Source organism: Miscanthus floridulus, chromosome 7 (assembly GCF_019320115.1).
Source record: "Miscanthus floridulus cultivar M001 chromosome 7, ASM1932011v1, whole genome shotgun sequence".
NCBI classification, from domain to species: Eukaryota; Viridiplantae; Streptophyta; class Magnoliopsida; order Poales; family Poaceae; genus Miscanthus; species Miscanthus floridulus.
In genome coordinates, this window is record NC_089586.1 from 98222037 (window position 1) to 98248100 (window position 26064).

Here is a 26064-nt window from a genome sequence, read left to right on the forward strand (position 1 = left end):
AGAGGACCCCTCAAAAAACACGTAATATCATACGATAGTCAATACAAAACAACAGACCACATGAGTATGGTATTACGTCGTGCTGACGGTTCGAACTTGTCTAACTCTTGTATCTCTGTTGCCTTTTTTTCCTAATTATATACACCTCTACTAATTGATCTATCTTTGTAGGATAACTTTAGAAGGACTACCGACGATATTCCGTCGATAAGTACCTAGGAAGGTGGCAATTGAGCCCGTGAGAAACCTAAAAGTGGGAAAAAAGAATCGCCGCATACTCGGGCTCGCCACGCCGCTCCGCCGTGTTTTGGATGGGCCACGCGACGCTTGCGTTTGTGACGACGTTCCGTGCATAGCCCACATGAGTTAATACACGGTTGGGCTCACGTTTCGCTGGCCCAATAACGACCCTCCGACCTTTCCTGCTCTTGCTCCGCACGCGTGACGGCGAGGACGAGACGAGAGGATTCTGGCGAGAGACGGGACAACGGGAGTGGGGCAGAAGAAGAAGAAGGTGGTTCAGGGGAAGAAGAGACACTCGTTTCCACCTCCTGCGGCGTGATTCGGGCAATCGGGCTCTGCCGCTCCTTCTCTCCTCCCAGCATCCATCGCCGCCGCTTGAGCTCTGCCTCCACGGCTCCACTTACCTAGTACAGCTACAGGTGAGGTGATTCTCTCCTCTCCTCCACTCGCCATCCGCCAATCAGCGCCGATTCTCTCGGGAGGACAAGTGAATCTGCCGCTGAGTTAGGGGAGCTCGTTGGTTCATCAGACCGTGCAGGCTCCTGGCCGGAACTAGGAAGGCATGCTGAGTGGCCACGCCGTGACACTGAGCGAGAGGAGCGCCTCCGGTACGCGCTTGGTCGAGGATGTAGCGCGCGAGGCAGGCGATGAGGAGGAGGAGGCGGACGCCGCCGCGAGAGTTGTGTACCGGGCCTCGTTCCAAGAGCTCATGCCCAACTACCTTCAGTACGACACCATCATCTGGGCACTCATATCCCTGCTGCTTGTCCTGGCGTGGGGGATCGGGATGCTCCTGCTCTACCTCCCGTACAAGAGATACGTGCTGAAGAGGGACATCCTGTCCCGCCAACTCTTTGTCACCGAAAATAAGATAGTGTACAAGGTATTGGTTGTCTTGAGTATTGATTGGTTGGTTGTGCTGGAGTTTTTCACTTCTCAGATTAACGCTGAATGGGTATGAAATTGTTTCAGGCGACTAGGCCTTCGTACTTGCCATTCAAGGGGATAGTTAAGAAAGAGATTAAAGTACCTCTCCATTTGATTGTTGATGTTATAATTGAGCAAGGTACATGACTGTAGTTCGGTAGTTTCTATTTCAATTTCAACTTTTCGCAACTTCTTGTTTGTGCGAACCAATACGACAAAACAGTCTCTACATTTTACTAAGCTGAAAATTCTTTATGGTCCCTTTCAACATTGTTTATGATTGATATGAAGTTTTGCTAGCACCAGCATTTGTTTTTCCTAATTCATCAATATACTCCACTTTTTCATGGAACGATGAAGGAGAGCTGTGCATACCTATATACCGTACTTGATGGATTCATTTGCGTAAAGCTATAATTTTGTTATGTCCTTCAACCAGGCATTGGTTCTTTGTAAAAATTCACTGAATGTTCAAGGAAAAAAAATCACTGATGGACATGTTAATGCATTTTACTTATCTAAAAGTTAAGGGTATATATGCCTATCTTACACTAGTTCGTGTGTCATGCATAAACTTGAACAGAAAATTGTGAAACGGCCTTCTTTAAAAGTTAGAACTGTATGTTTGTATGTTTCTGAAAAAAGGATCTATTATGTAGGCTGTCTACAATCTGCCTACATCTTATACACGTTTAGAATAGAAAGCATAGCCCATGGGAAACCTGCTCCAGTGGATGAATTGCAATTTCATTGTGTCCATAATCCAGATTTTCTAACAAAGGTGATTGCTCTGTGTTACTGCTTGCAGTGGACCTTATAAAGGTGTATTTTTTTTATTATTTTTACACCTGTTAATCTGTTTTACCATCTTATAGCCACAGTAATCCTTCACGGTTGAAAATAACATTTCGGTTTTGGACTTCTCCAATCACCTCTTAGCTGGTTGTTTGCTGACATCTGTTTCTATTTTGTGAAGGTTGTAATCAGAGAAGCTTCCAGGAGCATCAGAGAAGTCCAAAGTTTGAAAACTACATCGTACTCCGAGGAAGGCCCTTCTCATATTCCAACTAGTGGATTACACTCACCTAGTGCAAAGGTAGTGCTGCAGCCCTGGTCATATGTTTGTTTGTACTGAAATTTGATTGCTCCTGCTGGGTGTCCATGATTCTAACGCTGGAATTACTATTTGCAGGTTAAAGCTTCCCTAATCCGCGCTGCCCTTGATTCTAAGGGTAAAATCCCTGACAATATATTGCTCCATAAGATTGAAGAACTTAATCGATCAGTGAAGGTAGGGGACTTATCTTTGTAGTTCTGTATCATTTAATTGCTGGTGATAGCTCAAAATCCATTATTGCCTTTTGTTTATGCAGAATCTTGAGTCTCTACTCGTAGGATCACATAGAAGAGAATGATCTGATATTCGATTAACGCATATCTGATATCATCTTCGACAATTCTCTCTCAAATTAAACATGGAAAGAACAGGAGGAACAAGCAGAGTATATGAACTCTTTCTTCTATTTAGTCCTGCAAACACAATGGGAAATTGCAAAACTGCTCATGCCGAGAACGAGCTTCTAGTTTTATGCAAGTTTCACAAGTTATCTGTTGTACATAGGTCGTGCTGATTCTTCCAAGTTTCACAATTTGGTGTACAAAGAATTACAGAATCAGTGATCTTGGATCACAAAGTAGATCAACGTACATGTAAGCTTGTTTATCGTATAAATTCCAAAATGGTATCTGGTGCCAATATGTCATGGCTGATGTGAATATGCTTTTTCAGGCTTTTATTTGGTCACTGATGTAGAAGCATAAGATGTTTGAATACGTTTGTTGGAGATATGTGCAAGGTTGCACCTGTTGAACTCATGCTGAAGCTTGGAGTGATAATTGATTTATCGTTTGTATAGAATGGATTGTGACCAATAAGATGTAAAGTCATTTTTTAAGTTTAAACCAATCATTCGAAGGTGTAGAACTGCATGCTTGGCCCTAATGCTTATCCTAACTTGATTAATGCCCCAATTGATAACCAATCAACCCAAAAGATCTTCCTTCTAGTACCATCCAGGCTAAATTCAAATGATGTGCACGTGCCCATAAGTTTATATCCTTAGCTATAGCAACCAATGAACAAAATCAGTATTCAAAATGCTGATTACATCTTTTCCTGCTGATACTATCATACTAGAACAACATTTGCAAATACTTATATGTAAAATACTAAATTAAGAGCTTGCATAATTGGACCCAACGTGAACGACAGTTTACCTTGACCAGAGTGTACCTTTATTATTGTTATTATTACTATTACTATTATTGTTATTATTAGTTTACTTTAAGTATAATTATACTCCATACAAGAATTCATCTGAATTCTGGCCACAATGTGCATTACACTCTATTATGTTAACTGGCTCAGATAGCCAGAAAGCTTCCCAGCAACAGCACCAACTCTATGCATTCTTGACCTCTGCATCTGAATTTTCTTTTGGATTCTCCTCACCATGCTGATGGCTGCTTACATCCTTTTCATCTTCATTCCGTGTTTCCTTTGGTTGCTTAGCATCCTCATGACTGGTTGTGTTCTTTAATTCTACGGCATCTGCTGCTTCATCTGGCTTCTCTGTTGCGTCTTCAGGTTCACATTTATCTTTCCCATCTACTCCCTGAGGTGTTTCCTTTGGCTCAACTGCATCTTCAATGCTTCTCCTGTTCTTTACAATTGCGTTTGGTGTTTCCTCTGGCTTCTCCACTGCATCAACTTGGTTGCTCGTATTTGTCACATCTGAATCTGGCAATTCATTTGCCTTCTCCTCTGTATCTTCATGGGAGCTTGTGTTAACATCGACATCCGGTGATTCTGTTATCTTCTCCGCTACACTCCCTTGGTTTGTCATTCCAGTTTCCTTCGGTTCTGGCACATTGTTGCTTTCAAAAGTGCTTGCATCTATGTCTCTTTCAGTTGTCACAGCGCTCCTTGCAGTATCTCCCTCTGAGAGTGGAACAGTCTTCTTGATTATTCCAACCGTAACATACTTGCTCTTGAATTTGAGCTCCCATTCTTGCAAGGCCTCCACCTCGAACGGACCTAACCCCGAAATGTCACCAGTTAAGTCACTTGCTTCAAATGACATCTTTGCCAAAGCCCTACTTGCGTCTCTGCCAGCGAACAATGCGTACGGGCCACCAGGTCCATAAAATATCCTGCGAAAGGAGATGAAATTGGAAGATGAACATGTTGCAATCAGGAATATGTAATGTTCATGAACACTACTGGTTCCTGTAAAATCAACTGGGAAAATAGTGCTCAATTTGGAAGGGCAGATATGAATAATGTCAGAATCCAAACAACAGAGAAGTCTTGACATAGAATATCATCCAGAACCAAGTACTTTAATGGTATCTGGTTGACCATCTAGTCCTTTTCATGCCATCAGATATGCTGTTCCTTTCTGATAAATCTTCTAAAAGAGAAAATAACACCTGATTTTCCCCTTGAAGGTCAGATCATTTGATTAGAACAAGAATCAGCAGAATTTTCTAAGGTCAGATAGGTATATTACCATCTGAGCAATCTACAGTTGACGAAGGAAAATAACTGAGCTCACAATAGCTGAAAGCCTCTTGCTGAATGTGGTGACTTGAAGCGCGCTCGTTTACATGAGAAATGAATCTATTTGGGACTGACCAGCATCTAGAAACCGCAAGGATGGTCAGTATGTAAATATTCCATAACGAATCCGATTATACTTATTTGGTATCAAAATACATATACTACGTAAATATATTCCATAACGAATCCAATTATACTTTTGGTATCAAAATTTATAGTGCTTTTTTGATAGAAATTATCTTGTTGCAATCCTATGAATCAATTGGATTAAAACCTTAGATTTATACTAGAGCCACGATGATTGATGAGTCAAGGTTCGAATAAGAACTGCTTGATGATCATTTATTGAAAGAGAAAAACGTTGTCTTTTGAGCAAACAAAATTGGAATGAAGAAAATTCATACTTTTTTTTATTAGGAATCACTTGAATTTTATTAAGAGCCACGGTGGCGCTTGAGCATCCTTACAAAACAATTAGTTTAAGAGATTTCTCCTTTGATTTCACATGGCAAGGTCCGTAAATTCAGCTTTCCCGTTGCACTTGCTTTTGCCGACATGAAGATTACTAACTGAAATGACGAGTTAATTTTCTAGTCCAACCATCTTCCTTTTGCTAATTTGTTTTTTCAGTAATAAAGATTAACTTTTTTTGCGATTAGTAATAAAGATTAACCGAAGACTCCTATATGAACCATTTTATTTTTAAAAAAATTAGTACTCCGTGCTAAAGATTCTATGAGAGTATTTTTTTTTAGAGAAAAGATTCTATGAGAGTTTTAGGGGTGCTAGACTGCTATTGTCTCCGTTCCAAGTTTTTCCATCACAAACAAAATCAAAACAACAGGCTAGAAAGCACGTACCTGCTCTGCGTGACGTCGTAGATTTGGCCCTTGATGGCCATGAGCAGCGGTTTCTTGGGATCGGACCCATCGTAAGCTCGCAGCTCCTCCTCCGTCACCTCGCCGAGCTGCACCGGCGGCGGCAGTGGTTCGAACGCCCTCTCCTCCGCCGCCACCTCCTCCCTCCTCGTTGACGTCTGCGCCGGCCGCGCGAGCAGTCCTGAAACCGCGACGTACAGCGCCGCGGCCACCCCCACGGCCGTGAAGAACGCCGCAGGAGTCATCCCCGTGTACGCTGCGACGGCCGCCGTCGCCGCATCCCACCACTCCGCCATCGCCATGGCCATGGACGGAGCAAACCGACCGGCAAGGGGAGAGGGAGAGGGTGTAGTACGTGTAACCGACAGAGTAAGGTGGAGGGGGCAACGTAAGGGAACAGGTGAAATGGGACGCGCGAAGCGTGCGCCTTTTTTCAGAGGGCGCTGGGGGACAGGGGGAGCAGCACCGCGCGGTGGATGGGACTTGGGCTGTGCGGTGCGGTCTATGACGGTGGTGTGGTGACCTGGCGGCAGCCGGCGGGTCAGCGTTGGAGAGGGACTTGCAACCGCGCGGTTTTCTTCACCTTTGCAGTTTTCATTCACCAGCCAGCCTCCCTGTCTCTCTCCTTGCTGAAGACAGAAACGGAGAAAAAAAGAACCAGATTCGGAGAATGGAGAACTGAAGATAGGTTTGCCGTCAAGTCAGGTTTTCTGGAGAAAAAAATGTCAAGTCACATTGTCGACAAGTCGACATGAAAAATCAGGAATCGTGTGGTTTCTCTTTCTCTAACATTGAACATCAGAGGCTGTCAGTGTGCCAGGTGAAGGCGATCTTTTTTCAATTGGTGGGCTGAGGAAATCACATTACTGGGCTTTTGGAACCGTTTGTGAGGGACCGTGCGACCTGAGCCCACCAAGCTGATGCTGTGCAATCAGTCAATCACACAGCCCAGTAGCCAGTGCGCTTGGAATCCTTATGCCGTTTGGGCCATTTTCTTCCTGAATCCTTGAGGCTAAGTGAACAGCCTATTAAGGCTCTGGCAGAGCTGTTGTAAAAAAAAAAAAAAAATTCTGATCCTTAGAGGCTAAGCGAACAGCCTACCAAGGCCCTCCAGCTGATTTTCGGCTGAAGCAGCTCTGCCAAACAATTTTAGAGAAGTGATTATCTGTTGATTATATGAAGTGGTTCTATGAAATGAATTAAGTGGCTAAGACTTGAAAAAAATAGTTTCTCCTGATTTTGTGGAGTGATTCTCCATCATGATTTTGAGAGCTTATGCTAAAGAATTAAAGAGAACCACTTCTCTCAGGAAATCAGCTTCCACATAGAATCAGAATCAGATGGAGAATCTGCACCACCCGTAGCTGATGGCCAGTGGAGAATCTAGGATAAATTACTGCCAGGGTCGACAAAGACTCATGACCTAAACTTATAGTAGTAATCTAACACACCATGCACAACATAAATATTAATAACGATGACACACTGCAAAATTAAGCATTTGTATAGTAATCTAACACCATGCATAACATACATAAATATTAATAACGACGACAAATTGCAAAATTAAGCATTCGTAAAGGAATAAAATTAGCAATACCATAAATTGGAGACAATAATTTTTTTACGATGTGGTTACCTCTTACTGTAACTAGACGCGTTCTAGTGTGCTTTGACCTTTGATTGCCTATAAAATTAGTTAACACAACTAAAAACTAAAGCACATAATGAATAATGTGCAAGCCGCGACACCTATATGACTAGAAATCACTAACTTTCTTACCTGAAATTACAGCGAATGAAGAGAAGAAAGCTCTTTCTATGGATGGAACTACTATGACATGTTTGCTTCTGAATTCCGATTATCTCAATTCTCAAACAACTGAGATAAAACAAAAACAAATCTAAGACATTAGACATCAATAACTCGTAGGAGTCACAAGCCAATAGGGCACGCGGCCAAGTTTTTGAAGGAAATTACAGAAGAACGGATAGATTAATCCAACAATTACAAGTTTACGGATTAATTTGGCGTACCTTCACTACAAGCTTTTAGGCTCGAACAGATGCCCCACAGTGCCAGCCGTCAGTTCGTGGCCATGAGGCGCGGCCGCCTCGTTGCCGCAGGCAGAGATTGATGAACGAGCTAGTAAGCTGAAAGGGCGTCGTAGGCGATGAGCTTGTAGCGTAGATCGATCTACAAGGATGCCAGCAGTCGTTCACGCTAGAATTCTAGGCTTGTACAGCCTGTTCGTTTGGCTGTGGCTTATCGTAAACGATCGTAAATTTTCAGCTGGAACAATATTTTTCTCTCACACAAACCAGCCAGCAGTATTTTTTCACGAACCAGCAACGATACGAACCAGCCAACCGAACAGGCTGCTAGCCTGTTGGTGACTTTTGGTGGGCTTTTCTTTTGTGAGTTGTGAGCTGGCCTGCCGGGGTCGGATTTCAATGTTACTGGGGTCGTAGCTGGCCAGAAAACAAAGGGTACAGGAGCTTCTTGGAAGCCGTCAGCCGACCCCGACAACATACTATAGATTCGCCCTGCTTATACATGGCCAAACGGGCCGTCCAAGCACGGCACGGCACTAGCATGACGAGGCATGGCACGATGAGGCACGACACTATCAGGCACGGCGGCATTGCCGTGCCGTATCGTGTCACCGTGCCCATGTCATAGCCCAGGCACGCCACTACAGGGCATTAGGCGTGCCGTGCCGTACCGCTGGGCACGCGGGCCGCTGTGCCACCGGGCTCTGTTGCTATCGCTGACGCGCGCCCAGCCGCATGTCGCCGCCGTGCCTGCATCGCCACCGCCGTGCGCCGCCGCAAGGACATGCTCCACCTGCTGCGCGGATGCGCCTACGCCGCCGCAGGGACATGTCGTCGGCTACGAGGATGTGCTCCTGGCTGCGCGCCAGCACCTGCGTGAGGACGCGCCGCTGCCATGGGGACGCAACCCCGGACGCACCTCGCCGCCACCGCGAAGACACACATCTGGCCGCGAGCGCCGCCGCAACCCAAGCCACACGCCTCTGACTCCTCTGTCCGCGTTGGCCGCGAGCACCGCCGTAACCCAAGCCACACGCCTCTGACTCCTCTGTCCGCGTGGTGCTGAGAGTGAGCAAATGACGGCCGAGAGGGATACAGGGAGGAGACTGAGAGTGTGTGAGGTGAGAGTTTGTTTATATACCTAGGTCTTCTAGATCCAACGGTGACAAATGCTTTAAATGAATCCAACGGCTAAGCATAATCAGGCTGCATCGTGCTGGCCCAATTTCCGTGCCGTGCCCGTGCCGACACCGTGGGCCGGACCTGCGGCCCAGGCATGGCCCTAGATCGTGCTCGTGCCGGCACTGGTGCTATAGCTTCGTGCCCGGGCCGTGCTAGTGTCGTGCTTTTTCGGGCCGGGCACGCCCATTTGGCCATCTATACCCCTGCTGACGGCCACAGAATATTAATGCAATGAACAATACAGTCTACATCGCTGCAGATAACAACGTACAGTATATGTTATTGTCTGCCCTAATTGTTTTCATTCGCTTGCATTTCTGTCTGCTTGAGCGACGGAACGCAAGTCGTCAACGATATACAGCGTGCAGCGTGCTCATACGAACGCTGCACGTCACCACGGCGAGGGCTGCAAACAGTTCCCGAAGTTGACTATGCATGCATTTTTGTTGTACACGTAACCTTCGATGTACATCGTATCTGATCTCGAATCCTAAACTATGGAGATTACAAAACAATGATTGCTGATAGGCCATTATAGCCCCGTTCGCTTGTCTTAAATTTGGCTTGTTCGGCTTGTTTTTTTAGCCGGAACAGTGTTTTTCTCTCACAACAATTCAGCTGGAACAGTGTTTTTCAGCCAGTTTCAGCTAAAGTTCAGACCAGCGAACGGGGCCTATATTGTGTCCCAATAAAAAATGCCCCAAATTTCAAAGGGTTTTTAACATGCAGCGAATGGCCTGTAAGTTTGTTTTTTTCCAGAACCTGCACGCAGTAGGAGCTTTTTGCGCTGAGTACGCCCTTTAGAGGGAATGGCCTGTAAGTTCGTAACAGGATCAGATCTTGCACACGTCTTGCAGTCGCCAGTCCATCCATTCGTTCGCACTTCGCAGTCAATTTCAAGCCTCACGTGTTTCTAGAGACGTCAAATCGTCAATCTTACAATATAGAGCAAGAAAATCCAAAAGATCAACCTCGCAGTTGACTAGCTCCAAATAAGAAATTAATAAACATTGTGAAGTGTGAACTACAGAATACAGATACAGAGAGCTTTTCCCTTGGTGCCAGTTTGGTTGCCAAAATTTTTGGCAAAACGACACGGTAGCATTTTCGTTGTTATTTGACAATTAGTGTCCAATTATAGTCTAATTAGGCTTAAAAGATTCGTCTCGTGGATTTCGTCTAAACTGTGTAATTAGTTTTATTTTTTATTTATATTTAATGCTTTATGCATGCGTCCAAAGATTCGATGTGACGGAGAATCTTGAAAATTTTGGCATTTCTCGACGAAATCAAGATTCCTTCGCAGCAGTTCGCTCATCTCGCTGCAGGGATGTCAGAGATGTTGCCAGCTACGGCAGATGACGAAGAGTGCGCCTTCAACGCCTGGTTTTGCATCAGAGCCTGCAAGTCGAAGCTTAGGTGAGTTTCCGACAGCTCCGGGAGCGGCATGCTGCCATCCAAGAACTGGACGATCTGCCGAATGCCAGGGCGCGCACCGGGCAACGGGTGCGAGCATAGCAAGCTCAGCTTCAGCACCCGGCTCGCATCTTCGACGGCGAAGTCACCGTGGAGGCGCGGGTCAACGGCGTCGGTGATCGTCCCTTGGCGCCAGTGCTGGAACACCCAGTCCAGCAGCAAGCGGTGGTCGCCGTGCTCATCTTGCACGACCGGCCGCCGGCCGCAGCTGACCTCTAGCATGAACACGCCGAAGGCGAACACGTCGGACGCCTTGGATGCCCTGCCGGTGTGCCCAAGCTCCGGAGCAAGGTACCCCCTTGTTCCAATCACGTGCGTGGTGTGCGGGTCGGTGCCATGGTCATACAGCCTCGCCAGGCCAAAGTCGCCTAGCCTTGCGTTCATCTCGGCGTCGATGAGCACGTTGCTCGCCTTGATGTCTCGATGCAAGACGACTTGCTCCCAATCCTCATGGAGGTATAGCATGCTGGATGCGACGCCTTTGATGATTCGTAGCCTCTGGCCCCAGCTCAAAACAAGACTGTTTTGATTGTGCAAGAACTTGTCGAGGCTACCGTTTGGCATGTAGTCGTAGATTAGCAGCAGCTCACCCTTGCGCCGGCAGTAGCCAAGCAGCTGGACAAGGTTCCGGTGCCGGAGTTGGCCAATGGTGACCACCTCCGCGACGAACTCCTTTATTCCCTGCCTCGACTCATGGGACACCTTCTTCACCGCAACCTCTGTCCTGGACACAGGTAGCACTCCCCTGTAGACCCTCCCGAATCCGCCGATGCCAAGCAGGTGTTCGTCACAGAAACCTTTGGTGGCATGGAACAGATCCTTGTATGAGAATCGGTGCGGCCCAAACATGACCTCCCATTCCTCTCTAAGCTCCGCGTACTTGTGCCGCCGCCGCCGGATCAGAAGGACGACGACAGCCAGCGCCGACACGAATGCCGCCGATGCTATCGGTAACACTATCTTGAGTATCTTTGACGGATCAGGTTTGGTGATCGTCACCGGCAAGGCTGGCAGCCTCGATATGTTTAGCGGCGGTGCCGGCCCGTCCATCCTGAAGCTCCACGCGAGCACATAGTGGCGGCTGGCGACGACGCCGGTGGACGACGAGAAGCCAACGTAGGCTTCTGATCCGTCGACGATCGCCGAGAGGTTCACTGCGGTGGAGAGCAGCGGCTTCCTGGGCTTGGGCAGCTCGAGGGGAGCCATGGTGATGTTGACCAACGAGGTGCGCGCGTCGAAGTCCACCCACACCTGCGCCGCCGTGCGGTTCAGCAGGCTCATGTTCCGGAACGCACCGGTGCCGTCGTCGTAGTAGCCCGCGTTGTCCGCGACCACGGACACGAGGCCGTTCACGTTGACGCCGACGTGGTTGTTGCTCATGTCCCCGAACTCGGCGTTGACGATGGTGTCCAGCTCCACGGCCAGGAAGTGGTTGGTGGCATTGCCGTTGTCGGCCGCGTTGGCCAGGCCCATGTACTGGCTCTGCAGCGCCGCCGTCGAGAAGTCGGTGCTCTTGGCCACCACGAAGGCCAGCCCGGGGCTGCTGAGGTCGGCGTACTCGCTGACGATGCCGAACACGTAGGCGGCCGAGAAGGACCGCACGGCGCCGTCGCCGCTCGCCGCGTCGTGGCGGAACCGCAGAGGGGAAGGGTAGAAGGCGTGGCCCTTGAGCAGCGTCGTGCCGTTGGTCAGCATGAGGAGACCGTTTGGGGTGACTGCAGCCGTGCCGTCGAGCGTGACGTTCCTGCCGGCGAAGCCGTCGAAGGTAAATTGGTCAACCGCCGTCGCCGCCGCCAGACGAAGGCGATGGAGTGTCAGGAAGAGAAGCAATGGAATGTGGCGCATGATTCTTGGCTTGCGATTGGTCTGCCCCATGGCTCTTGCAGCATCGAGTGTTTGCTGAGGTTAACATGCTAAGAGCTACGCATATGGAAGATGGAAGAATCGGTCCGAGTATACCGTCATGATAAGTGACGGAAGACGATTAGTTGGTCGTGTAGTTTGGACGTACACGTACGTGTCGAGATGCCAAGGTCTACAGTCTACACATGTGGAAGAAACTTCCAAGAGAAGCCCGACGAATTGTACTTAATTCAGTACGGGCTTACAAAACTGCAAGAACAACTATGGGGACGAGGGGATAATGTTAAGCCCAGAGTGATGTGGTTATCGTTGCACGGTCACTATGAAAGATACCGTTCTGGCGTTCTGCTAACAAAATCCTCTAGAAGACCTTAAGCGACCTTACTCTATTATGTGCTAGGAAATAAATTGGGTGGCCCCAGAGGGGCGCACCGAGATCTCCGTGCGCTCCCCTCCTTGATGAACGCCACGTGGAGCCCGACGGCATCACACGCACCGTATTTAGAGTTAGCCGCGGTCCTCGCTCTCCTTCCGATGGACCGGCAAACAGACGTGAGGACCACGGCTCCAACTCTAGATGCGATGCGTGCGATGCTGTGGGCCTCCACTTGGCATCCATCGGAGAGGGGAGCGCACGCATGTGTCCGTGCGCGTCTCGCCCACACAATTTATTTTCCTGTGCTAAACCGCGTGTGTCCGAGCGTCCCCTTTCGTTTTTGTTTTACGTACGCAATGATTGGGGGAATAGGTGTGCAATTCGCGTGCAATTATTTATTTTAATATTTACAAATCATGTCTGAAATGCCGAACGGTTTCCTCGAATTTGTCTTGCTAGTATTATATAGTCACTTTGTTTTCAAATAGTGTATTTGATATCATCAACTCTTAGACTTTTTGAAACAATGTATTCTTGGCAGGTGACTGAAAATTTATTTAAGTATCAGTCAACAGTCTGGACCGTAGGGATCTAGATCTAACGGTAGGTGTACTTTCTTCTTCCTCCTGCTAAGGCCCTGTTTAGATGCAAGCCAAAAACCAAAAATTTTCAAGATTTCCCGTCACATCAAATCTTGCGGCACATGTATGGAGTATTAAATGTAGACGAAAAAAACTAATTACACAGTTAGCCGAGAAATCGTGAGACGAATCTTTTAAGCTTAAATAGTCCATAATTGGATAATTTTTGCCAAATAAAAACGAAAGTGCTACTGTAGCCAAAAGCAAAAAATTTTCGAAACTAAACGGGGCCTAATTGACGTTGGTTCCTCACCACACCACGGCGCCCGTGCATCCTGCAAGCAACTGCCTGCAGCCAAGTCGCGACTAGCGGAGCCCGTGCACCACTGACGGCGTCTCGTCGGAGAGGTCAAAGATTGAACGCAGAGCAGCGCCGGCTGACGGAATTGGGTTGATCCGGCGATGGGTGGGTTGAGAAGTGGCGCCGGCGATGGTGTAGTTGAGGATGGGGCCGGCGGGGGGATGTTGAGGCCTTGAGGAGCAGCACTGGCGATGTGAATTGAGAAGGCAGGTGACTGCAGGTTGTTTATTTAATTATTTAGCAATGTTATTTGCCCTGTTCGTTTAACTTATAAGCCGTATCTTTTCAGCCAACGAACAATATTTTTCTCTCACAACAAATCAGCCAACAGTACTTTCAGTCATGACTTATCAGTGAAGCGAACAGAACGAATTTGGCTTATCGTAACACGGTACCTGATAAGGATCTTTGGTATGATTAAGGATGTCCAAACGACTAGTTGGGCCTGCCCAAGAATTTGTAGGGGGGGAATTTGGCTCGCCCTTGCTGACCCATTACGGTTTATATATAGTATATATGTACAGAGTGAAGACGAGTGGAGAGCTGCAACGAAGAATTTCCATGGAGCACCCACTTCTTTTTAGATTCCCGCTCAGTTGTCTATCTGCTCTACTCTCCCTCGCAGGCGTCGACGCCTCCACCTCCACCAGTAGCTCCTTCCTTTACTCCGCTCGCAGCTCCTTCCTTTGGTCTATGCCTGGCCGCCTCTCTCCGGATCTCCCTCATCGGCGTCCGCAACTCTGCCCACCCGTCCACCCCTTTCGCAGCTCCTCCCATGCCTATACTTCCTTTCGCAACTCCTCCCATGCCTTCCCTACCGGGACCCTTGTAGCTCTGCCCGCTTCTTTCCTGCCGGGGACTGGCCTCTCAGCTCCCTCCCCGATGCCTGGAAGGCGGTCACCTCAAGCTGCAAGATGTGCTACCACTCTTCCTCCTCTGAAGGTGGTGTCTGTTTCTGCTACTCTACTGCTGTGTTATGACTGTTGCCTCCAACTTGTAACACATTTGTGTGGCTGTGCAGAGGATGCTCGACGTCATGCAACTGTTAAAGTCTATTTACCTAAGAATGAAGCTATCTCAGGAGGGGGTGGAGGTAATTCTGCCTCAGCGTCGTCGGCTGCTCCAACTGGAGCATCTCTAGTAGCTAAATCCATAGCTCAATTGCTGCTAGATCTTGCTGCCATGGTTGAATATAATATGAGAAAAGCAATATGAGTTTTGGGAAGGAGAATGTGGATGGACTGACACTAGCCACCACCATCTCATCAACTCTTTTGCAAATAGTCTAGTAGGAAAATTCTTCTTAGGTTCAGTTGATGCTTAAGTGAGATAGCCAATGCATCTATGTTAATAGTCTTGTTAGAGAAACATATTGACAAGGTTGGGAAGGAGAATGTGGTGCAAATTGTCATAGACAATGGATCCAACTACAAGGCTGCTGGAAGAATTCTTATGGAGAGGATCCCAACTTTGTTTTGGACACCATGTGTTGCCCACGGCTTGGATTTGACGATGGAGGACACTTTAAAGATACATGACTTTAGCTCTTGCATTAATTTGGCTAAGAAGGTGTTAGGTTTATCTGGAAGCATGGGAGGATTCTTGATCTTATGAGAGAAGATTGACGGAGATCTTTTGAGGCCTGCTATTACTCGCTTTGTTACTTCCTACCTCACATTAGCAAGCATGCATAGGCACAAATAGGGTCTGAGAAGTTTGTTTGTGAGTGATGAATGACATTCTAGCAACTTATCAAGAAGTGTCAAAGGGCAATTGGTTGATAACACAATCATTTCCATTGAGTTTTAGAAAATAGTGGAGCATTGTATAAAAGCATCACAACCCCTTCTCATTGCTATGAGGATAGCAGATGGTGATGAAACACTAACAACTCCTGAGATAATGGCAACAATGGATGTTGCAAAGAAGACAATCAAGTAAACTTTAGTATACAAATCATCATTATTGAATGAGGTAATGGCCTACTATATATGTGTCGGTGTTTCGAACAAACACCAACTAGTAAATTTATATTGTTGTGCGTTAGGCTCGGATGGTGTACTAAAGGACACAAGGTTTATACTAGTTCGGGCGGAATGTCCCTACGTCTAGGGTGCAAACGGTCGAGAGAGGGATAGGTCCCAAGTCTCTAATGGAAAGGTTGAAAGAACGCCAAGAGCTTGATTACTGCTTGGCTGTGTGCTATGTGTGGAGTTAATCCCTCCGCTTAGTGGGGTGTCCTACCCTCCCTTTTATAGGCCAAGGGGAGCAGGGGTTACAGATGAGAGAAAGAGCAAAAAACCAAAGGTAGAGAAGGTCCTTCGAAGGTGTCGGTCTTCCTTTTCCTTTGTGCCTGCCCTACTGTCATGGTAGACCACGCCAGGGATAACATGCTTCGTTGATCCTAATAGGGCTAGGCTCTGGCTTCGTTTCAGTGAGTGGTCATGTCCCATCCTCCCCCGGCGGACGGTGCGGTGTGTCACGGTGCCGAGCCATGACTCTATGGGGAGTAGACATGGAAGTGACTATATGCCTGTTACTGTTGATGACGTGAGTTCTCTCTTAGACTGTAGTGGTTGTTGTATGCCTGTGTTAGTATCCGCGCCCAAGGGCTGATGGCGGCGCCTACAACACTGTAGGACAAAAGTCGACGCCTACAACACTGTTCGGGTTCCGTCAGGTCGGAAAGGGCTTAAAGCGCCCATCCCGTCATATCCTAATGGTACATTCCTATAGGCGTGCATGGCATGGTCCTTGGGACTATGGTTGACTCGAATGTCCTGTCGTACCCTGTGCTCGTCATTATAAAGGAGCAGGGTGCAGTCATCGGGCGAGGCGGAGCCTGCCTTCAGACATCAGGCGAGGCATAGCCTACCCTCAGCCATCGGGCAAGGCAAAGCCTATGCTCAGCCATTGGGTGAGGCGGAGCCAATCTTCAGTCCTTTGGGCAAGAAGTGTAGCTGCATTCTTGTCTGTTCGGGAGCATCAACTTTCGATAGTTATTAGTTCCACCTCATTGGGTACCCTGATATTAGGTCCCCGACAGTAGCCCCTGAGCCCCTGGGTGATTTGGATAGAATCGCCTGGGGTGATTTGACTTGCTAGAGGGTGCACGCGAGCACACCCGACGGGTGTAGCCCCCTGAGCCCTCGGGTGATTCGGACAGAATTGCCCGGGGGTATTTTGATTCACCAGAGGGTTCACGCGAGTGCACCCGACGGGTGTAGCCCCCGAGCCCCTGGGTGATTTGGATAGAATCAGTCGGGGGGTAATTTTGGACCCTTCATGGGTATGGCTGTGAGATTTGGTTTTTATCAACTGGTCAGTTTAAAGGAAACCCTAGTATCCCGCTCACGGGGATTCGTCCAGGGTTAGCCCGGTTGGGATTTGATTGCGGATCGAGGCTCCCTTGAGGCTTGTGCGCCTGAGTTTTGGCCGCTCGTGGGCCAATCCCTTGTTGGGACGGCCGTCGAGACTATTGGGCCAGCCCTTGAACTCCTGGGCCCAGGCGGGTCGGAGAAAACCTTTTTGACCCGTATCCCTTCTGTGGGAAAAGAGTCCTAGTTTGCTCGGGAAGGCGAAACGTCTGATGCGATTTTGGTGGGAAAGGATAGGGATCGTGGGCGCATATTCCGTGACATGACATGGTGGTGTATCGTGGTAGGCTCGAAGACCTAGGTGCGTGGCTACCCTTCTCGCATCCGTCGCCCCTATAAAACCAAGGGGTTTGCCCCCAAGGTTTCATACTTTTCCTCCTCGCCTTTGCATCTACAACCTCCACCACCAATTGCCTAAGCCTCCCGCACTCGCATCGCAACCATCGTCAAGCTTGCGTTCATACCGCAGCCACCATCAATCTTGCATCCACCCCCCTTCCAATCGTTCAATGGAGCCATGGTGCAGATCTAACATCACCCCTCAGTGCCTGGAGGGCCTTGTTCGCCATGGCCTCCTTTGCCCACTAACCGCCATCGAGGAGTGGTGGCTGCCCGGTGATGAGGATGAGCCGTTGTCGCCCGAATGCTACATGGTGTCCTTCGCTTGCTTTCACGAGTGGGGATTCGCCATCCCCGCCCACAAGTTTCTTTAGGGGCTACTGGATTACTACAAGGTGGAGTTGCAACACCTTACTCCCAATGGGGTCCAACACATTGTGGCGTTCGTCGCCCTGTGCGAGGGGTTCCTGGGGATTAGTCCCCACTTTGACCTGTGGCGGTATCTCTTCGCCGTCAAACTTCTGAAGAAGCGGGCTGGGAAGCAAGAGCTGAGCGTGCTGGTGGGATGTGTCGGCATTCATCTCCGCAACAACCGTGTGAATGAATACCCGTCGATGCGTTTGTCGACCTCCAACAAGGGGTGGCATTCGCATTGGTTTTATGTCAAGGATGACATCGCCGCCCCCTTGCCAATGTTCTCCGGGCGCATCATCGAAGAGGTCTTGGAGTCGTGGAAGTGGGGTGTCCCGGACAAAGACAAGAAGAGGATCAAGGACCATCTCGCCTTCCTCCAAATTCTGAAGGAGAGGGGCGTGAAGGGGTCAGGGATCATCGGCGCCTACCACATGAGGAGGGTGGCGCTGCTGATGGCACGCATGGTTCCCCTGCCCAGATGGTGCTTGGAGCATCGCTTGAAGGGATGGTGCTTATCGATAAAGCACCCCCCTCTTTGAAGTGGCGCAGCGCATCAAGGAGGCGATGGAGCCTTTGAAGGACAATGCCGGCGTCGTCCTTGATTTCATGTATCTAGTGCCGGGGCATCCCCTGATGCGGTCGGAACCGGGGTTCATCGACTTCGTAAGTTCTCCTTCCCCGTGTCTCATTTTTACTTGAATTCCTGACCCCTCGGTGCTGACATTGGGATAGCAGGACCAGCCGAAGAAACTTGTCTTTATGGATTGCTTGGCTCCACTACCAAAGGACAAGTTCATGGCAGCGACCAACCGCGCCATAGCCGAGTGGCAGAGGAAGATGAAGGAGTCCGAGCAGAAGAAGAAATAGAAAAGACAACAGGCACGAGAGCTAGGAGAGGAGACAGACAGCGAAGATGACAAAGATGATGATGATGAGGTAGTTGTCGATGTGGAGTGGGATGTCCTAGAGAGCGAGGGTACACTGACAGGTACCCACACGTCCATGTAGGGGCCCTTCCTGTTTCACGCCGGGGAAGATGTGGCCGTAAGGCCGATGGAGGTGGCCTAGACCATTGGCCCGTCCTTAGGACCAATAGGAGCAGATGGATCCACCGCCGCACCTGAGGTGACGGTGGAGGGGGGCGGCTCTGCTATCGCGCCCCATGATTTGATAGGGGCGGGCGGATCTGCCATTGCGCCCGAGGTGTTGACAGAGAGGGGTGGCTTCGCCACCGCACCCTCAGAGGCAAGGGAGACGAGTCCCTCTGCCCTGGAGCAGGGGACAGGCTCAAAATGGTCCTACCCCGATGAATTAGAGCAGGAATCTAGGGTTCATCCCCAAAACGTCCCTACCGTCGAACATCGCCAGAGTAAGTCACCGATTCCTTTATTTTTTGTGTTTTTGTTTTTCAGTGTGACCTTATGCCTTTAAACTCTTGTAGACTCTGGAGACAGGGCCGCTCTTTGGTGCTGGCACCCAAGAAGAGTGTTGCTCTTTAGGTGGGACGGACGTCGTCACCCAACGTTGCTCCTATTTTAGGTAGGAGCGGAGCTGATGTTGTGGCCTTGTTGGCCGATCAGGCGTCGCCTACGGTGGTGCTCGTGCCCTCGGAAGGTCAAACAGGCGCCAGGGCTAAAGAAGCGCCCTCAGGGATCACCGAGCAGACGACGATGGAGGTGACCCAGCCGCCTATGTTGGAGCGGATGGAGCTATTGCCCGTGCTTGTGGCACCCTCTCTGGTGGGTGCGACACTACAAGTGGAGCACCCGATGTCGCAAGCATAGGTGACCATGATCATGACAAGCCAGGTGTAGCCGGACGCAGCCATGATGGTGACCGAGGAAGCGGCACGATCCGTGCCACCAGTGGCTCAGGCGACGGTGCCCGAGGCGGGCTGAACGGAGGGGGATACGGATGGAGGGTCCCTGGACATCATGGTAGTGGTGGAGAGGATCAGTGAGGGGTCGCCCTCGGCCCTAATGTCGGGGGGTAGCCGCTCGCCTATGTAGGGTGAGTTGCCGCTCCAGTGGATGGCTCCTCAAGACCCAATGTTGACTCTCATCTCACTCGACGATGCTACCGAGAGCATAGAGCGGGAGTCTCGACGTTGGGTTCTCGGCTATGATGGATGCCTTGAGCTAGGCCAGGGGTGTCCTACATGACATCATTGTTCCCACTGGCCGGGTATCCGCTTGATCTTCCGTCTCGCTTTCTTCTTTCTTCATGTATTTTTGTATTTTTGATACTGGTCTTCTTTTTAGTCCCTCATTGCTCGTAGCCGGGAGAAATCCCGGTTCCTCTATGAGCAGAAGGTGGAATGGGACCACCTCACTAAGGAGGCCTAGCTGTGTGGAGATGTGAGCGCCTAGCTTGCTGCCGCCCAATAGCAGGAAGCCGAGGCGCGTCGGGATGCAGAGGAGAACCATGGGATGTTCTAGGATCTATCGATGAGGGTGCAGCAGGACGAGCAGGTGGCCGCCAAGGTCCGAAAGGAGAGGGATGAGCTGCTCTAGAAGGATGCCGAGGCTAGGCAGTGGGCCATCGAGCTCCTGGAAGAGCTAGAGAGGGAGTGGGACCTCAAGCTAGAAGCCGAGGAAAGGTCCACGACCTTGTAGCAGAGGGCGAATCTGGATGCCGAGGTGATCACCCGGCTATGTAGGGAGCGAGACGAGCTATGCCAAACCATAGAAAGACTCCGCTCAGAGTGTGGCATGACCCATGAGTAGCGTGACCAGGGGGTCAGCTCCCTCTAGGCGGATCTTGGAGTCATGGTGGCCCGAAGGCTGGAGGCCGAGAGCGTCTCTGCCGGGCTAGGCATGGAGTTCGTCGAGGTGTGGGGATTCTTTAGGCTGAGAGTGATGAGTATGATCTCCTATGCACTGTCGTCGGGATTATTTTCGATGACCTAGGGGTGGCATGGCTAGAGGAAACCGGCTCACTTGCGGCCCATGCCATAGATATCACGGTGCGGGTGCGCCAGCTTGAGGAGAACGCCTTTCACGCTGGGATCACCCAAGCCTTTGATGTTGCCCACTCTCATTATGATCAGGAAGTTAACTTGGAGGCAATAAGCCTCGGCTTCACGCCCGGCTATGAAAACTCTGAGCTAGATGAGATTGAGAAGGCGGTGACTCCTATTGCGCGGAACCTAGCGAACAGGCTGAAAGACATAGTTCTCCCTCTGAGGAAGTAGTTAGTCGAATAAGTCTGATAAACATTTATCTATAATTTATGGACAAGTGTCGATACTTTTGTGTCCAAAAATAGTTTTGTAATTTTGTTTTGTTTGTTTGATCTTACTTTCTTCCCTTTTGCATTCAAGAAAAATGGTTTATGCGATCCGACCCTTTCGTTCATTAAGACCATAGGGCCCGAGGTGTATAAGGGGGAAGTTTCTATTGTGCTGGTGAGCAAAGTTACCATAGCCATCGAGGTGTGGGTTTTTTGCAGTCTTACCAGACATGCTCTTTCTCTGTTCCCACAAACCTTGCCGTCAACCTTAACGTGAGGAAGAGGTCTGATGCAACGGCTGTTTCAAAAAAGGAGGTATTTATACCTTTATCAGCCCACGAGTGAGATCCGACCCCTTACAGTCACTGGGGCCGGATGTTACTGGAGACCGAAGTGAGGGTAGCAAACTTAGTCTTGTATTCGCACGTACCCCTTACTTGGGATTTTAATGATCGTTCCGTGACCATGCGTTTGGTCTCATTGCTAGCCTAGCCTTCCCCCGAGCCCCCACGCATGGTGGGGATTCAGTCATGGGTTAGCTCATTTTGTGACTGTCGCCCCGTCCATGGTTTCCACAACTGGAGGGGTTGAGGTGACATCACTTGCCTCAACGGCTCGAGTGACGTGCATGATGAGCTCGCTAATAGGGATGTTCGAACGGAATTCGATCCTGTTGCTTTGCGATAGGGTCGACAAAGCCCCCGGGTGGCGTTCCATCGCTCCTTGACCCGCCTTCCAACAGATTCCCCCTCAATGGGGATTCTATGGGATCGGTTAGAGGCTGGATTGAACTAGAAGGTTGAGATGACCCTATCCGCCTTAATACAGGTTGGGCAAAGGCCGCTGAGGCTCATATGTGTTTTCTCCCCTGGTTCTTGTTTGACACGAGGTGACCTTAGACCCTTCGCGAGCCAGCTTTTGAACCTCAGTCTCTTGATCTCGGATCAAGCGGCTTGAGCCCCTGAGCCCCTTAGGGTCTGACAGGGGTCGATCGTGTTTCGTGCGTTACCCCATCCTTGGTTTCCCGCAACCGAAGGGGCTGAGCTGACGACACTTGCCTCGATGGCTCAAGTGTCACGCTCAATGAGCTCGCTAACGGGTATGTTCATGTGGAATCCGGGTCCGTCATTTGCTGACGAGGTCGGCAGAGCCCTCATGTGGCATTCCACTATTTCTTAACCCGCCTCCCGATAGATGCCTGAGCCATTCGATAGGCTCAAATGGCCCGTTGGCCTCTGCTCGACGGAGATTCTGTGGGTTTGGCTCGAGGTTAGAATCGAACGAGAAAGGTCAAGATGTCCCTGTCCGCTTCTGAGCAGGGTCGGGCAAGGCCGCTGGGGCTCATCTCGGTTTTTCTCCCCTGGCTCTGTTTGACACGAGGCGACCTCAAGCCATTTGTGGGCTAGGCGGTTGGCCTTCGAACCTTGGTTAGTTGCCGCTCATATCAAATGAGGCAGGTGCCGCTTTGTGACACGACATAAAGTGTTGAGATGCAGCGATTGCATATGCAACGTTTGGACATATGGGAATAATGTTTGATTTAATTGAAATGAAAGCAGGGGTCGGTAATGTTACCTTGGTGGCATGAGCGACAAGAAGCTCTTACCGGACATGTCCATGCGGGGTTCGGGTCCGACATTTGTGACGGGGCTGGTGTGACCTGCACGAGCATCGCAATTTTTTGTTTCTGTCTCTCGGTGGTGATCCGAGCCGTTCGATTGACTTTAGGCGACCTGAGAGCTTCTCCTTGAAGGAGATCTTATAGGCGAACCCCTCCAAACCCTTCTCGAGAAGGCGGATGCTAAAGCTTGGGGTACTAGGAACTGTGAATTCGATTATGCTGGTGAACAAAAATACCATAGCCATCGGGACGTAGGGTCTAGCGGTTCGTCCAGTTTTACTCAAAGTTTTACACCTACACACCATGTCTCCAGTTTCAAATGTAAGGAGGGGTCGGGCAAAGAGAACTATCTAAATGAGTAGACACTCTTGGCTGCCCCCGAGCGATGTCCGTGCCTCTGCCGTTGCTGGGGTCGGAGGCTCGATAATGAAATTAACACGCAAAATAAGTAAACAGAGGTGCTTATCTTTTGGTGGCCATTCGTTTGGCGCTTTACCTAGGCCATCCGATCGACCTAGGAGGCCTGATGGGCTCCCCCTGATGGGGGTTCCATCGTTGGGTCTTTCTAGGTCCTGCCTAGGGAAGCGGAGAGTCGCCTGCATACGGGTGCGCCCTGATTCTCGCGCCCGGTGTTTGGTAGTGGTGGGCTATGCCCAGGCAATGTCCTATTTGACCAGGCAACGTCTTGTCAGCCAGAGCATGTCCCATCGGTCTAGGCGCGCCCCCTTGGATTCCTGTCAGCATCGATTTCCCATCTGCATTGAATAGGGGAAGGGGGAGAGTTTTTCGTCCCAACATTTCGCCTTTCCTCAGCTGTTGCGCCTCTTCCTTAAATAGGGAGGGGGAGAGGAGTTCTCATCCCATTCCTTTGCCTATTCTTGAGCCGCTACCTCTCCTCCTTTCTCCTTCTCGTCTAGTGCATTTGCATGCCACGGTGATTCCTAAGTGAGAGAGGGTAATGCAAGGGAGAGGAGAACTCACAGATCTATTCATAAATCTAGAGTCCGATGTTGAGTTGGAGGTCATCCAACATAGATGAGATGGTGCTAGCCACCTTTGTCGAGAAGGGGCCGCTTCTGCCGAAGGAGGAGGCACACTGGAGGGTGCTGAGCGTCGTCGGCTTTGTCGTCGTGCGCGAGCCCTTCGTCGAAAGGGGGCCGTACGGGGACTTCTTCTAGCAAAGCTTCTCTAGGTGAGCCTTGTCGGTGGGGAAGCTACCTAGGACTACATCGATAGGGGGTTGCGCCCTTGCTACTGCTCAGATCAGCCAGTTCATGAAGCTTGATGAAATGTCAGAGACATCCATCAGCCATGGCGGCCTTTCTTCGGTGGAGAGCTCCCCCCGTCTAGGTGCCGTTGTTAGGGTTGTGGCTGATCATGATGGCGTAGTCCCTGGATGCTCTGGCGAAGGCACCACAACCACCGACGTGGTGCTTGATGTTGTAGACGATGGTGCCCTTGAGGATCCCATGGAGCGATAGGACGTCGCTGATGGAGAGCGTGGCGCGGCGACCGTAGTAGTACTCATAGTAGAATTGGTTAGAAATTATAATCAAATAAGTTGTGGGGGAGCCCCCGAGTGAACAATCTTTTGTATTTATGAATACATCAGACCTTTTTGTGATAAAATCACTTTGTAAGCGATGAATTTGTGTGAAAAATGAACAAGTTTTCAACTTTCGTTACGGCAAACAGTTTTTCAGCTCTTCTCCCTCTTTTTATAAAAGAGGTTTGGTGCCTTCCGACCCTTCCCATAGTTAAGGTTGCAAAAAACTTAGAGTGCAGGTGAGCCAATTTTGATCACGCTAGTGAGCAAGGAGGTCGTAGCCACTGGGGCGTGGGTTTCCCATAGTCCTACCAGTTATACTCAGATTTTGTTCCTGAAATCCTAGCCCTTAGGACTTGCTATGAGAAAAGAGGGAAAACAAAGAGAATGTTTGCAAAGATAACACAGAGAGTGTTTGCAAGATAAACATACTTATATCAGCCCCCAAGTGAGGTCCGACCCCTCACACTTTGCAGGGGTCGGATGTCACTAAAGATCAGGGATTTTTATGACAAAAACTGACAAGAGAAGGTATGCATTTATTTAAGGATAAAAACGACGTAGCTACTCAATGTTTCAGGCGTTGGTGAAGACCTCGCTGTCGATATTTTTCAATTTGTAGATGCCTAGCCGGAGTACTTCCATGATGACATATGGCCCACCTAGGGTGGAGAGAGCTTGTGGCGGTCCTTGTTGCTCTGCACGAGGTGGAGAACCAGGTCCCCAACGTTGAAGGCTCGGTCCCGCACCCGTCGGCTATGGTACCGTCGCAGTGCCTGCTAGTACTTGGCTGAATGGAGGAGGGTGATGTTGGGGGCTTCGTCTAGCTGGTCCATGGCATCTTTGTGGGATGCCTCGGCTCCTTGTTCATCGTATGCTATGATCCTTGGTGCTCCATAGTCGAGGTCGGTTGGGAGGACGGCCTCGGAACCGTAGACCATGAAGAAAGGCATGTAGCCGGTGGCTCGGCTGGGAGTTGTCCTTTGGCTCCAAAGCACAGCAGGGAGCTCGACGACCCAGCGTGCGCCGAGCTTGTTCAACTAGTTGAAGTTCTTAGGCTTGAGGCCCTATAGGAGCATGCCGTTCGCGTGCTCGACCTGCCCGTTCGTTTAGGGGTGCGTGATGGCGGCCCAATTGATCCGGATGTGTTGTTCATCGTAGAATCAAAGGAATTTCTTGCTGGTGAACTATGTGCCGTTGTCCATGATGATGGAGTTTAGTACTCCAAAGCGATGGATGATGTTGAGGAAGAACAACACAGCTTGCTTACGATCTGCTCGGCGTCGGTTATTATAGTGGGCTAGTAGAAGCCCTGCCGGAATGCATTTCCAACCAAGGTTCTAGGTGCGGTGTGGTGACTGTAGACCCCACCGTGGATATCGCTCAGCAGAAGCTTCCCCTATTCGACGGGGATACAGAGCTACAGGATCCCGGTATGGCTTCATCTATAGAGTTCGCCCTCTACAAGAACGAAGGGCTTGGCATGACATGTGAGCCATCGAGCTTCCGTCTTGTCTGTTGACAATGTGTCATGGAGGAGGTAGTCGAGGTAGAGTGTTCTCCAATCGTCTAGAGGGTCAGGCTCTATCGCTGGATCCTCTTCAAGCTCCATGACCTTAGGGCCGAACGGAGCCATCGGTTGGTTAGCCCTTGGGGCTAGATCGGACGGACCGTCGTCAGCCTATTCCAACCCTTCATAGCATACCAAGGGCTTGTGTTGGTCGCTGGTGAAGACACCCATTGGCACCGGCTCTCGATCGGATGCTACTTTTGCAAGCATGTTGGCCGCTTCGTTGAGGCGCCTTGGGATGCGACTGAGTTCGAGGCTATCGAATTTGTCCTCTAGCCATTGGACTTCTTGGCAGTATGCATCCATCTTGGCATCGTGGTAGCTCGACTCCTTCATGACTTGGTTGACAACTAGCTGGGAGTCGCCTCGGATGTCGAGGCGTCGGATGCCCAACTCGATAGT

General features: G+C 49.8%; 3 protein-coding genes across 5 annotated transcripts; 1 reads left to right on the top strand and 2 right to left on the bottom strand.

The window, feature by feature from the left end:
- The first annotated feature begins 443 nt into the window (after positions 1-443).
- Positions 444-3088, top strand: LOC136467397 (uncharacterized). 3 transcript variants are annotated; one of them, XM_066466085.1, is made up of 7 exons: positions 444-667; positions 773-1126; positions 1216-1309; positions 1830-1951; positions 2147-2266; positions 2363-2461; positions 2544-3088. In XM_066466085.1, the coding sequence occupies exons 2-7, from the start codon at positions 806-808 to the stop codon at positions 2583-2585; spliced, it is 798 nt and encodes a 265-aa protein (XP_066322182.1). In that variant the 5' UTR covers positions 444-667; positions 773-805; the 3' UTR covers positions 2586-3088. The 3 variants fall into 3 exon arrangements, 2 of the variants coding, with proteins under 2 accessions (XP_066322182.1, XP_066322180.1); XR_010761560.1 differs by having other exon boundaries at positions 445-1126; positions 2544-2880; positions 2960-3088; XM_066466083.1 differs by having other exon boundaries at positions 445-662.
- Positions 3089-3448: 360 nt separating this feature from the next.
- LOC136467396 (membrane steroid-binding protein 1-like) lies at positions 3449-6135 on the bottom strand. The gene is made up of 2 exons (XM_066466082.1): positions 5653-6135; positions 3449-4383 (listed from the first exon to the last, which is right to left on the bottom strand). Exons 1-2 carry the CDS (start codon positions 5976-5978, stop codon positions 3633-3635), a joined length of 1077 nt encoding a protein of 358 aa, XP_066322179.1. The 5' UTR covers positions 5979-6135; the 3' UTR covers positions 3449-3632.
- Positions 6136-10009: 3874 nt separating this feature from the next.
- Positions 10010-12276, bottom strand: LOC136463919 (L-type lectin-domain containing receptor kinase SIT1-like). Its single transcript, XM_066462890.1, has one exon. It carries the CDS (start codon positions 12256-12258, stop codon positions 10222-10224), a length of 2037 nt encoding a protein of 678 aa, XP_066318987.1. The 5' UTR covers positions 12259-12276; the 3' UTR covers positions 10010-10221.
- Between the last annotated feature and the right edge of the window lie 13788 nt (positions 12277-26064).